The following is a 14662-nucleotide window of genomic DNA, read 5'->3' on the forward strand; positions in this document are numbered from 1 at the left end:
GAAGACTATCCAGCGAGAATGACGGTCCGCAGAACCGCCTTCCGCTAGAAGCCTTCGGCCTGGAAGCGCCACTCTGTCTCTAGACTCTGCGGAGTAAGAGAAGTGAGACCCCCAGAATGAGGGGCTGGAACACGATAGGTTGGGACTGCTCCCGCCCAGCAGCCCCTGCTGACCGCCTCAACCTCCTCAGAGGAAGAGAGGTAAACTCGTTTTCAAAAACTGAAAATTATATATCTAACTTCTCATAGTCAGATAAATACTTCATTTTATTCCTCAGAATTAAATGCAGTCAAACAACCAGAGTAGTAAATAGGGTCTGGTGACTAAGATTCCCATCAAAAACCAAATGATGTAATATAAGCGTTGCCTCGGCAGCGCGCGAGCCGCTCGGTCACATAAAAAACATCAATCTCCTCAGAGAAAGATGGCCGCATCAGCAAGCTCTCAGCTTAGTGACATGAATAAACTGAGCTGGACAACCCAGGCTTAAAAGTGTAGAGGGTCTAAGAGCACAAAGCTACGGCTCCATTCTTTCACCCTGACCAAAGTACGAGATATCAGTCAGAGCGGAGGGAAAGCGTAGAGCAGCACATTGGGCTATGGGTGGGCCAGTGCGTCCACACCGAGGAAAAGAACATAGGACAATGTGCGTTTTTGCGTGAGGCAAAGAGATCGATGGCTGCCAGACCGAACCTCTTCCATAGCAGATCCACTATCTGAGGGTGGAGGCGCCATTCTCTGTAGAGTGGGTTCCCCCTCGACAAAAGGTCTGCACCCCTCTTCAGAATGCCCAGGACATGGGTCGCCCGTAACAACAGAAAGTGTCGCCTGCTCCAGACTAACAGCTTGTGAGCTAGAGCAGTGTTTCCCAACCAGGGTGCCGTCTGTCGAGAGCAGGGGTGCTGTGTAAAAAATCCTTTTTTAATATATAATAACATTTCTGATATTAACTGATCGCCAATCATTCGAGATGCACCGAAATTTCGGCTGCCGAAAATGAGTTCACCGCTCAGGTTTCACTTTCACGTGGTGTGACGCTCTGCGAACTCTGGTAACGCTGCCCTCTCATTCATTGATCTGCTAACCGCTCTGTTATGCTCACGTGTTCTGATAATAATAGCTTTCTAGGACTAAACATTATTTGGATAATTGGTAAAAAAAAAAAAAAAAGTTAAATATCTTAACCCTACTGTTAGACTTACCTGAAAAACTAAAAAGCAATTTATTTAATTTGAAGGCTTGTCGTTATTTTCTATTTGTGCTATCATTATTAATTTCTTTATTTGTTCTTATTTTATTACTGACTGCTTACTTGTCATTTTTTATTCAATTCAAAGTTTGAAATCAATCTATCTCGTGCTACTGCACTAAAATTACCCCACTGTAAAATTAAAAAAACACTGAGTGAGCAAAAATTTGTGAGATAGCTAGTTATAATGGTAATTAAATAATGTTTATATATGAATAAAAGCCTACATTAAAATCTGTCATATAAATTGGTCATTAGAAATTAGCCTACTGATTGCCACCATTGATGGACAAAATTTTTTAATAATATTAAAAATATCTGTATGACATTATATTCTGCAGTTCTTCCCTGTTGTACCGAATATCTATACTTTTCAAATTATCATATCGAACTTAGAAATTCAAATATTGTGACAAAATTAATTTTGAAGGGTGCCACAAGTTTGTTAAAATTTCCAAAGGGTGCTGCGACGAAAAAAAGGTTGGGAAACACTGAGCTAGAGCATGAAGCTTGGAGGAGCGCATCCCCCCTTGGCGGTTGATATGTGCCACGGCTGTGGTGTTGTCGCAATGCACCAGCACATGATGTCCCTGCAGACGGGGCAGAAAATGTTTCAGAGCCTTCCAAACAGTGAGGAGCTCCAAATAATTTATGTGAGCTGAGTGGAGTGTGCTCGGCCACACACCGTTCACTATTCTGCCCTCCTGAGTGGCTCCCCATCCTGTTAAGGACGCATCTGTCGTTACCACTTTCCGCAACATGATGGCCACCAGGGAGTCCCCTGACAGGAAATTCATGAATGAGAGAATGCGCTCTTGCGACAAGCGCGCGTATAATAATGGAATTCAGCTCCAGACCCAGAAATATCCCATTCTGGGTAAGAGTGAAATTGCTCGTTCACATTCACTCTGAAGCCGAGTTCTGTGACATGAGCGAACACACGGGCAGTGTTCTGCATAACCTTCTCTCTTGAATCGGCTATAATCAGCCAATTGTCTATATATGTCAGAATCCTGAGCCCCGCTATTCTCAACTGGGCCAGACCCGACTCCACGCACAGGCAGAGAGTTTGTGGGCTGAGAGCCAAACCGAACGGGAGACTGTGAATTCGTAACACATGCCTTGGTAGGCAAAACGAAGGAATTTCCTCTGTGGAGGATAAATGCTTATGTGGAAGAAAGCATCTTTCAGATTGATCGATGTGAATTAATCGTTCTGATTTATTGAGCGTAAGAGAGACCCGTGTGTTAACATTCTGAAATTGTATTTCCTTAAATGTTTGTTCAACACCCTGAGATCCAAGATGGGACGGAAGGAACCGTCCTACTTTGGAATTAGGAAATAACGTGAGTAAAACCCCTGACTGCTTAAATGAAGGGGTACCACTCAAACCGTCCCCTTCTCGAGGAGGGAGAGGATTTCGTCTTTCAGAATGTGAGAGGAGCTCTCTTCCGTATGAGAAGAGATAACTCAGTTGAAACGTGGGGGTCTTTTGGCAAACTGAAGTCTGTACCCCTTCGTTATTGTGTGAATCACCCATTCAGGAGCTGACACAGACAGCCAGGCTGTTACATGATTCGCTAGATTCCCCACACAAACTGGAGAACTGCTCATAGCTGCTAATTCGGCCAGTTTGCTCATTTGTGGTACAATGGCTCCATCTCGTGGACAACGTAGGGGTGACATGTGGGGTTGTAAAGAGATGTTCTCTCTTATTCATGTTATTTCTTTTTTTTTTTTTTTTTTTGGGTAATACTTGGGCCGAAGCCTTTATTGAACTTCTGAGAGATGAGTGAAGGGAGCTGTGTGGTGACACTGCTTGTGCACTGTTTCTCACTATGTTCCCCTCTGGAACGGGGAAACGCAGACTGGGTAACATGGGGAACAGTGAAGCCTGTGTCAACTCTGCATGGGAACTCACTGGCAGGGGGGGCTGACCCCGCTGACAGATAACCTACACTCCAAACAAGAAGGGCAGTACTGGTGTTCAAAGGGCTGGCCACCCGTGAACTTGGACTTGAAGCCCCCTGTGGCTGTGCATCAGGACAGCCGCTTGCGTTTCGAGTCGGAAGGAGTGGGGTTTGGGGGTTTTTTTGGCCGTGGCTGCGACAAAATACATTTTCCCCAGGGTTTAGCAGGTGGGGGCTCACTCCGCTGTACCGGTGGCTTACTGCGGGGTCTATGAGCCCTGCCTGCATTATGGGGATGACGTCCCGTAGCAGGAGGGTTTGGAGGCCGCACAGAGGGCATCTGGCGTGGCGCGGGCTTCCTAGGAAGACAAAGTTTGAAAGCCTCATCCTCCTTTTTCTTATCATCGCAGCACTGCTTCATTTGCGCGACATCAGGGCCGAAGAGAGCCTGGCCAGGCTCGACCAGCACTCCAGCGATGCGCCACTTCTCACTGTCAGGCAGACCAGAGAGATTGAGCCATGGCGCACGCTCTCCGACCACTGAGAGAGACATAGAGCGCCCGCACGCTTGGACAGCCTGACAGGCATTACGGAGAACGAGGTCATTCACCGTGACTATCTCCTTCCAGAGATCGGGGGATGGCGACCCTTTCTCCAGTTGTTGTCCCATATCGACCAGGAGTTCGGCCTGGTAAGCGGATAGCAGGGAGGAGACGTTGAGGGCTCTTACCGCAAAAGCCGAGGCAGCCCACCTTGAGAGGGGTTAAGGTGTCTGGCAATAGAGGACTCGATAGCGGGGGGGTCAGCCATACCGAGATTCGCCATGTCCTTAACCTCCAGACCTGCAAGGCCATGTTTGAGATCGAGCAGATCTTCCCAGTAGTGCTTCATATGTTTAGCACACGCTGGGAGGACGGGAAGAAGCTGCATTCCAGGGCCGGGCGGGGGTCCGAGAAATTGTCCGTTATACACGTCCCTTTCTTGGTCTGACGCATTCTGAAGCACCGGCCATTCAATACTGAGGCGAGCGGCCGCTCACTTACAAAACATGAGGAGGACCGATTGGGGCAGGGCAGCTGGAGCATTAGCCTGAGGGGCTACTGATGACGGCAAGGCTTCCTCGTCATCTGAGCCGTTGAGAAGCCCTGCATCATCCACGTCCCCGGAGCCGGGCAGTCCATCGATGAAATGGGGATTAACAGACAAAATATCCTCAAAGGGGGAGTCGTCGCATTGATCAGCCCAGCTCAGAGAGGCCGCACCACGGGAGGCCCCCGGGAGCGCTCCGGTGTCACCATTTTCCCCATCCGAGTCAGACGCTCTGAGTAGCGGCCACCTTGAGCCTCCGACACAGGAGCTTCTTAGGGAGTGCCAAACAATGACTACAGTTCTCCGGGAAATCAATGGCTTCCTGAGCATGTTGAAGACCCATGCAAATTACGCAGGAGGGATGGGGATCCCTAGCGGCGATGAGGGTGCTGCACGTGGCCGGGCAGGCTCGTGACTGGATGTCCACGGGGGTAACCGTGCTCAATTTTGAAAGAGCCATGAGTAGCAGACAGTAGATGGAGTGAGGAAAAGGCGAGGTAAGAGACAGGCAGCCTGGTAATAAGTGCGAGCATGGGCGTCTTGCAGAATAAAACAGCTGACCTGGTAAAAATGACAAACACATCTGGCGGAGGCTGATCCAAAGATGTGTCCTCCTGAAGACAATAGTGCAAGTCAACCAACGAGCTGTGAGTGAATTTTCAGAGGTCACAAGAAGCGAATGTCAACTGAGAAAAGGTAGCTCCTGTCTGTCAAGCCAGACTTGATGCGATTGGATGCTTCTGCAGAGGTCAGGCACGGATGCCCTTCCCATAGGTGGTTCTCGAACACGAGTTGATGAAAGAGAACTCCTGTTACAGAGTAAATATTAAAGTAATGGTGTGACTATCAATGTAACTTCCGTTAAGAAAAAAACACAGATTTGCATCTTAAGCCCTATTTGGACGGTAATTGTTTCTCAGGGGGACGTAAGGGATTTTCAGCATTTAGAATGCCGGTGTTTTTCTCCGATCACCTCCGATCACCAATCCCCTGCCGAATTACCTACTGTTTTTTGACAAACACCAAGGTCGTGTGGTGATTTAATTACCATCCGAATCCACATATTTGAGTTTACAAAAAGAAATCAATACAAAATTCACTGTTTAAATCCTTTTTGTCAACTGCAGAGCACCGCATGGTAGGTGTTGAGCTTTGCCATAATTTATTACGGAAATGTTGGAAAGTATTTACAGTACAAGAACAATATTTAATCACCGCACGACCTTGGTAGCGGAACTTATTTCCGCTAAATTCACCATTTCATCATTTGAGATAAAATGCAAGACAAAACCATTCATCTATAGGCTATAAGGCATCTGTCTTTCTATTTTTATACAGGAGATTTAAATAATCAAATAATACATAGGATATTATTATTTTATTAAACACAAATGTATTCTCATTATTCCAAGCATGTGCTATTTTATTTAAAGCAGGCAATCATGCAACCGACCACGTGAGCAGCGCGCATGTTTCCACAAAACTCGCTCCTCCAGCATGAATAAATCGCCATCCGAATGCATGAGTTTTATCACTGAGGTGCTGTAACGGTTATGTTTTGTCTTGGTTCTGTTTCTGTGTTCACATTTCCCTGAGTTTCCTTGTCTATTAGTGTCCATGGTTTTTGATTAATTAGCTCCATACCTGTTTCAGTTTTCTCTAATTATGTTTCTAGTATTTAAGTCCTGTGTTCTCCTCTGTTCCTTTGACTGCTATTATTTGTGTCTACATATTGTGCTACCCCAGCTCCTGGATTCCTTGTGTTCTCTCTGTGGATTATAATTAAAGACTATTTATTGTTTATTGTATTTCTCCTGCGTTGTGCGCCTTGTTTAGCACAGTACCATGACAGAATAGCAGGCAAAAAAAATGGAGTAGGCAGCGAGATTCACCGCCGTAGCTCGAGAAAGCCAAGATGTTTTTTCTTTTACTTTTTGTTTTGCCAGTTTTGCCGCACAAAGCCCCTTTGATAACGAGACCCTGAAGTCTCTGTTCTGGATCGGGGCAAATTTCCATCGCCCCATTGACCTCCCAGACACCACAGGACTGAGCTGGAGGGAGGCGATCATCCGGTGTCTGGAGAGTGTCAGCCCCCGATCCAGAACACAGCATGACACAGAGCCAAGCCAAACAGCACCCCGCTGCATGGAGAACTCGCCAGAGACCACTGCAGCCACAGAGCCTGAGCCTGCAGCGATAAAAGAGCCAGCGCTGGAACAGTGACAGAGCCTAACATTGTCCCGGAACCCGAGCACGAGAATGCGACTGACCAGGTGTGTTAGCCAGCAACACCATGTATCACCGTGGGAGTCCTCGTGGAGATTGTGGGCTTGGAAGGAAGCACCCCACTGCCGACGCTGAGGGTGGGCTGCAACTGACCTCTGGGAGCGATTATGAGGAACTAATGGACTGTCTTAAAGAGGACTTAATTGACTGGGTTGGGGAGGTAATTCCCCATTTTCTTACGTCCTCTGAGTCTCCACTGGTTCCGTCCAGCTCTCCTGTGTCTCCTAAACTCCCTGTGACTCTTAAGCTCCCACCCAACCTCCCTCTCCCGCCACCTCTTATGCCAGCCAGTTCAGCTCCACCGCAGTCTTGCGGGTCCCCATCTCCGCCTCGGTCACCTGAGCCGTCAGCTCCGCCTTGGCCCTCCGGACCTCGGGTGTTGCCCTGGCTGTCCTTCTGCTCGGCTCCACCAGGGTCTCCACCTCCAGTGGCTCCGTGCTGGTTCCTGCCAGTCCCTCAGCTCACCTTCAGTCAGTGCCATCTGGGCACTCTGATCCGCCTCGGGACTTCCAGTCTCCAGCTCCGCCTAGGCATGAGGATCCCTTGTCTCCACCTCCAGCCTCCGAGACCTGGACTCCTCCTCTGTCCTCCAACCCATCAGCTCCACCTTGGCTCACTGCTCCCTCGTCTCCACCGTGGCCCATCATCCCACTGGCTCGACCGGGCTCCCTCATTCCTCTGGCTTCGCCTCAACATTCTGTCCCTCTAGCTCGGTCAGGTTCCTCCTTCCCTCCGGCTCCGCCTTCGTCCTCAGTCGCTCCGGCTCCACCGCAGTCTTGCGGGTCCCCATCTCCGCCTCGGTCACCTGAGCCGTCAGCTCCGCCTTGGCCCTTCGGACCTCGGGTGTTGCCCTGGCTGTCCTTCTGCTCGGCTCCACCAGGGTCTCCACCTCCAGTGGCTCCGTCTCCTTCGCTCGACCCCAGGGTGTCGTCGAAGCCTTCTCCACCATGGCTCCTCCCTCCCTCGACTCCACCTTGAGGCCTTGTCCTGGCTGGTCTCTGGACTAATACCTGGCTCCTCCTGCTCCTGGTTCCTCACTGGCTCCTCCCTCCGTCTTTTCCTCCATGGTCCCTCCTGCCTTCACCTTCTCCCAGTTCCTACCTTTCTCCTGCTCCACGCCCTCCTCGAGAGTCCCTACCCTCCCTCCTCAGTTGGATTTCTTTAGGTGCGAGGACGTACCTTCCCGGGAGGTGGGCGAACTGTAACGGTTATATTTTGTTTTCATTCTATTTCTGTGTTCACATTTCCCTGAGTTCCCTTGTCTATTATTTTCCATGGTTTTTGATTCATTAGTTCCACACCTGTTTCAGTTCTGCCTAATTACTTTTCCAGTATTTAAGACCTGTGTTCTCCTCTGTTCCTTTGGCTGCTATTATTTGTGTCTATGTGTTGTGCTACCCCAGTTCCGGGATTCCTTGTGTTCTCTCTGTGGATTATAATTAAAGACTGTTTATTGTATTTCTCCTGCGTTAAACTCGTAAACTCCTAAACTCCTAAACTCGGGGAATGGAGCCCTCCGTGGGCTATACTCAGAAACAGGAGTCCTCCGTGGGCTATACTCGGGAACAGGAGCCATCCGTGGGCTATACTCGGGTACAGGAGCACTCCGTGGGCTAAACTCTGGAACTGGAGCCCTCCGTGGGCTAGACTCTGGGGCTGGAGCTGACACTGGAGCGAGTTTTGGGGCTGGAGCCCACAGTCTCTTCCTCCGCAATCTCCTCTTTTTGGCTGAGGAAAGGGAGATGACCGGATGGCTTGACAGCAGAGAGGCCGGCGAACTTGAGTGCTGAACGGCCAGCAGGCTTGTGTGAGCCGCAGCCGGCGGGCTTGACATCGGAGCGGCTGGCGGGCTGGAGCGAGCCACGGCCGGCGGGCTTAACATCGGCGCGGCCGGTGGGCTTGACTTCGGAACGGCCGCCAGGCTTGACCTTGGAGCGTCAGGCGGGCTTGTGTGCTGAACGGCCGGCAGGCTTGTGTGAGCCGCAGCCGGCGGGCTTGACATCGGAGCGGCCGTCAGGCTTGTGTGAGCCGCAGCCGGAGGGCTTCACATCGGAGCGGCCAGCAGGCTGGAGAGAGCCGTGGCCGGCGGGCTTGACTTCGTAGCGGCCGGCGGGCTGGAGAGAGCCGCGGCCAGCGGGCTTGACTGAGGAATGCCCAGCAGGCTTGAGACAGTGGCGGGGGTGAGGAAGGCCGGGCTCTTTTGTACAAATCTCCTTCCAAAGCTCCTATTACAAAAATAAATATCAGTATAATGTTCTGACTATCAATGTAACGTCTACCAAAATAAATAATGTAGATATTATGATTTTTAAGGTAAACCTATTTGTATCTCAATATATACAAGCATGTCACCTAGTTTAAGTGTTTTAATAGGGCTAATATAATCAATCAAGACTTTGGTAACACTTTAGAATAGGGAACAAATATTCACTATTAATTAAGAGTTTTCCCTAAATAAACTCTTGATTTCCTGCTTATTAATAGTTAGTAAGGTAGTTGTTAAGTTTAGGTATGAGGTCAGATTAAGGCATCTAAAATATGGTCATGCAGAACAAGGCGTTAATATGTGATTTATAAGTACTAATTAACAGCCAGTGTGCTAGTAATATGCATGCTAATAGTTAATAGTGATAATTGGTCCTTAAAATAAAGTGTTACCTTTATAAAGGGCTTTCTTTTATTATTATTTTTTAATGTGTTACAAATGTTGACCCAAAAATCATCATTATCATGATCTTTATTAGACGAAAAATCCACCTCCATCCTGCTGAAGCATTGCTTCAATAGGAAGTCCATTCCCAGAATTGAAGACCCTGGGATATGTACCGCTCTTAGGGTTGCCTCCAAGGGTGAAGTCCCTGGATGTTGACCCACCATTGCAATGGTCGCATATGAAGTAGACCTATCAGAACAACTGGCAAATTTATCAACATAAAAACAAGGAGCCTATGCAACAGACCCACACAATTTCTTCATCCCAGTTTGAATTGGTTCAGACAGGAATAAAACTACTTGCTGCCATTGACTAGCTCGTGTCTCAATACAGTCCATGTATGAGAATTCAAGCCCTCCTTTTTCCTGACCAGCTGATCAGGAACGACCCTCTCAGAGTGAGGAAGCCCACCCCACCCTACCCCAAGCCATTGCACCTGCCTTCCTTTCCTCTGAGGGAGGTTGAGAAGAGCTAGAGCAAGGGTGACCCAAAACAGCCTCAAGCCTGATGGGGAGTAAGACGCTGTAATGCAGCTGAATGCTGTTTCGCTGTGCGAGCCTTGTGCTTAGTGGCTTGAAGCACCAAGTCAGCGGCCCACCTGAGCTCACTGACTGCCTTAGGTGTCAAGCCAGCTCCTTCATCCAAATCTTTCAGAACATCGGCCTGGTACTTTTGCAAGACTGCCATGGTGTGTTGTCAGGTGCAACAGTGCACTTACCATATGAATCCTCACTTGTAATAAAAAAAAGTGAACATGGCAAGAACACACCTCCTGAAATCCATATTGTTTCACCAAGAGGAGAAATAATCCTCTCAAAAAGTCACTGAAACACGAAACAAAATATAGACCAGACGAATTGTTTCCTGAATAGAAGAAAATCTAAGATGGTGGCTGGGCATATCCTTAAAAAATGTGATGACATCAGAAGGCAGTTCTTGTGGACATGCCAAGGAACTGGCAGTGTTCTATATGGCCTTCACACAATTGGCAGCATCGAGTGAACCTATGAAAGGGAACTCCAGTTACAGAGTAAATAAGAATAATGGTGTAACTATCAATGTAACTTCCATCAAAATAAATAGCACCAACTATCTTTTTTTGTTGTTGATGTTGTTTTATGTGAGGATCTTGTCACAAATGTGATCTTGGTTGTTCTTTTAAGACCCCTTATTGGATTTTTAATTTTTAGTCAGCAGTCTTCTGAGACTTCAACCTTGACACTATCTAAGTAAATATTTCTCATATTTACTCGCTTTGAGTAGAAAATTGTACATTTTATGCTCAGACTCACTGAGCTCTGGTGTAACTACAAATGTTATACAACTGTATCATTTCAATTCCCCCTGTTACCAACAGATTTATTTTTCTCTTCCCCACACAGAGCCAGAGATGGTAAGGAATCTCAGAGTGACTGAAATCACAACATCCTCTTTGTCTCTGACATGGGATGAACCAGCTGGAAATAGAGATTTTTTTAGAATTCAGTGGACTGAGAAAAGGACACATGCAACAGCTACTAACACTTCCTATCACATCAATGATTTGACTGCTGGAGTCAATTACACATTCTGTGTCACTGCTGTGGCAGCAGATAAATCAACAGAAGGAGAAACTGTCTGCATCTCACTATATACCAGTATGTAGAATTATAAAAAAAAATAAAAAATAATAATGCATAGCTCTTGTTACAGAGCAAATACCGCATATAGTGTGACAATGTAATTTGAAATTACAAGTGCAGATAGGTTTGTATCTGTTTACACACACACACACACACACACACACACACACACACACACACACACACACCTGGAAACTAACAAGAGGGAGCTGGAAACAGGAATAGAGCAAAACTACAAACTTCTAGTCCACAAAACAACAGTGTGAATCACAGAATTGTTACACTAGCATGTCGCTGAGTGATCTGATAGGGTTAATATAATTAATTAAGGCTTTTTTCTTTTATATTTTTAAACCCATTACAAAATAAACTCCTCCCTGACCTTGAAGAGTGAACAACAAAATTATATGGAAGTAGTTACAACGATATTATAGGCATCTGTATCTCTTTTGGGAACATTTAATAAGTTTACCATATTCTCATGTAGAATCCCCTGAGTCGAACACTTGGCTGATTGTTGGTGTAGTTTTGGCAGTGGTCTGTTTTCTCTTCATCATTATTCTGATTCTCTTCTTCTATTCAAGAAGGTGAGTTGCCAATATAATTAGAGTAGTGATGATTGAATAGAGTTTAAGATACAGTAGTCGTCTAGATTTTAGTAACAAATCTCTATTACTCTCTGTTCTAGACAAACAAAGGAACAGTATCCTGACATCCCTTTACACATTTTTAGGTAACTTTGTTTGATATGTTTATAATTAAATATTTTTTTATTATATTGTCAATTATAATTAAATTATTTTGTAATTAATTAATTTTTTCTTCTGGTTTACAGAGATAAAACATTTTTTATTAATTATTATTTCACATATTTTTTTATTAATTTACAATGTTGTGAATTGATTCTTTCCTGTATGTTTTTTTTACACAATGGATTCTATGTTTCATGGTACACAGTAATACTGATATGAGAATAGAGGATTATGAAGAGCACTTTAAGCAGAAACATGCAGATGGTTTTGCTGAAGAGTATGAGGTACAGATGGAAAATATTTTTAAAGATTTATGATACTTACTGTGATAGAATTATCAAACAGCTGTGCAGACTTAATAGTGTTATTAATGTCTAGGTCTGAGAAAGTGGTTTGTATTGTTGCAGAAGTTGAAAACTGTTGGAATGGCACAGTCAAAAAATGCTGCCCTGGCTATTGAAAACAAGGAGAAGAACCGTGACAGCAATGTGTTACCTTGTAAGCAAACCGACTATTGCATATTGTACAGAAACGGCCAGCTCCAATACCATTAGCTCTTACTGGAATTTAAAAAAAGAGGAGCTTTTCAACACCTTTGTGTATACTGTATAGTTGTTACTACATTTTGAAAAATCATACTAGGCTTCTAAAGACTGCATGTTCATATGCAGAATTATAGTGCAGAATTATAATGAATTCAAAAAAATGCATGAAAATGAAATTACATACATTTTACCCAGATGATTCATACTTGAAGTCACACTGTAAAAAAATCTATTTAGTTAGGTTCCACATATGAATGTGGTTCAGATTGGAATTGGAAATGGAACATTCTTGAATTTTACTGCTTAACTTACATTCATAAAAAGATTTTTGTCACATGTGAAAAAAAAAATTGATGTGGGCCAAAATAAAAAAGAGGCACCTTTTGACACCATTGTATATAGTTGTTACTAAATTTCAAGGTCACATGATGCTTCCAAATGCTGAAATGCTGGCATGAAATTGCACATTGATTAATTTGTGAATATATATATATTCTTTTTTTTTTTTTATTCCTAATTATATATATACAGTAGGGCTGCACGATTAATCGCATGCGATATTTAACGCGCATCTTGTCAGAAAGCCGGTTCTGTAATCAGCGGTAAATCTCCATCACCTGCGTGCTTTCACATTGAGCAGCATTAACTACACAGAGCCGTTGTTCACTGACCAAAACGCAATAAATCCATTTTGATTAATTTGAGTAAAAATTTTCTTTACCAAGAATGTGGCAAGATGAAAACCACTATTTTTTGTTTCAAACGTTCACATAGCATCTTTAGGTTATAATAACATTAAAAATTCAAATCCAGATTTTGATTTTCAAAGATTTATTACCACATATGACAGCCTCTGAACTTGGTCAATACTAATCTTATACAGGCACTGGACTAAAAATACATTCAATCATTCATCGCTCCCAAAATGAATTCAACGGGTCATCTTGTTAATGCTATAAATTAATTACAACAATAAAAGAAAATTTCATCATGAACATACATAAACAACAATATCACTGTCAGGTTTCTGGACTGTCTGTGTTGTGTTTTTGCTCCCCATGTGCTCTGCTGCCTAGTTTTCCCGTGTGTTTGATTGTTCATTGTTTCCAGGTGTGTCTCCTTATTAGTTTATCCTCCTCACCTGTCTGCCCCTCGTTATCTGCCCCATTTAAGTTCTAGCCTGTGCTATTCTCCCTTGTCTAGTATTGATTGTTCATCTTGTGCTACATGTGTTCCTGTCTGCCCTGTATACCCCGTGTTGTAAGGATTAAAGACTGTGTTTACTGCGAATTCTCCTGTGTCTCCTTGTTCCACGTTCCTCGCTCCTCTGTGTAGTACAACCGTGACAGAATACCGGACCAACAACAGTTTAAATTGCGTGTTTCCCCTCCGTTTTGTTTCTGTTTTTCGCTCAGTGTTTGTTTTTGTTCTCCCATTGTTTCCCTTATGGACTTGTGCCACATGTGTTCCTGTCTGCCCTGTATACCCCGTGTTGTAAGGATTAAAGACTGTGTTTACTGCGAATTCTCCTGTGTCTCCTTGTTCCACGTTCCTCGCTCCTCTGTGTAGTACAACCGTGACAGAATACCGGACCAACAACAGTTTAAATTGCGTGTTTCCCCTCCGTTTTGTTTCTGTTTTTCGCTCAGTGTTTGTTTTTGTTCTCCCATTGTTTCCCTTATGGATCCTTTCGCCCGCCCTGAATACATCCTCCTCCTGCTGGAGCAGGGGGAAAGATCGCTCGAGGGTCATACCAGACTGTTTCTGGCGATTGCCCATCTCCCCGCCTACCCGGACGACGCGCTCTGTGCGTTCTATGACGCCAGCCTCCACCCCACGTCACCTACCCGGACGACACGCTCTGTGCGTTCTATGACGCCAGCCTCAACCCCGCGTGCAGAGCGCCGTCGTCCGAAAATGGCCCTCGAGCGGAATTCGCCTCATTTGTGGAGTGGACACTGGCGAGACAAAGATCCCCGGTCACCGTCTGTCCCGAGGGGGATCTTGCCGGTGCCACTCCAGACCCAGAGCCCAACCCACCATCTCCCCGCTGTGCGGAGCTAAAGCCAGAGCCCACTGATGACGGAGAGCCCATTCCCGCCGCGATCTACGAGCCAGCGCAATGCCGAGCGACTGAGCGGAGGACCAACCCGGAAGGAGAGCCCAAGCCATCAGATCAGGTGCGAGAGCCGGCGACAATGCCCGCCACAAGGGAGAAAGCCGCGGACGGTGTGAGTGTGAAAAGGAGCTCCAGTCCCCGAATCCAGTCCAGAGTGCCCTCCAGTGCCCGCTCCTAGAAAGCGCCCTCAAGTGTCCGCTCCTCCTGAGCGCCATCCTGTTCCCGTGTTCAGTCAAGAGGGAGCTTCCGATCCAGAGTTAAGACCTGAATGCCCGGGGGCGCACAAGTGCCCGCCCTCCCACCTGCTCCTGCCTCCTCCACCGCTGTCATCTGGCAGCCCCTCTGCTCGCCCTCAGCCCACCATCAATACGGTGCGA

General features: G+C 46.1%; 1 protein-coding gene across 1 annotated transcript in view; it reads left to right on the top strand.

Moving 5' to 3' along the window:
• Nucleotides 1-14662, top strand: part of LOC107688568 (receptor-type tyrosine-protein phosphatase eta-like) — a 53675-nt gene that overhangs the window by 33466 nt on the left and 5547 nt on the right. The window contains exons 12-15 of the mRNA XM_016486273.1: nt 10630-10884; nt 11357-11456; nt 11827-11905; nt 12029-12119. Coding sequence (XP_016341759.1) covers nt 10630-10884; nt 11357-11456; nt 11827-11905; nt 12029-12119 — 525 coding nt within the window. The remainder of the gene's footprint in view (nt 1-10629; nt 10885-11356; nt 11457-11826; nt 11906-12028; nt 12120-14662) is intronic.

This window comes from Sinocyclocheilus anshuiensis, unplaced genomic scaffold (genome assembly GCF_001515605.1).
Source record: "Sinocyclocheilus anshuiensis isolate Anshui unplaced genomic scaffold, SAMN03320099.WGS_v1.1 scaffold521, whole genome shotgun sequence".
NCBI lineage: Eukaryota > Metazoa > Chordata > Actinopteri > Cypriniformes > Cyprinidae > Sinocyclocheilus > Sinocyclocheilus anshuiensis.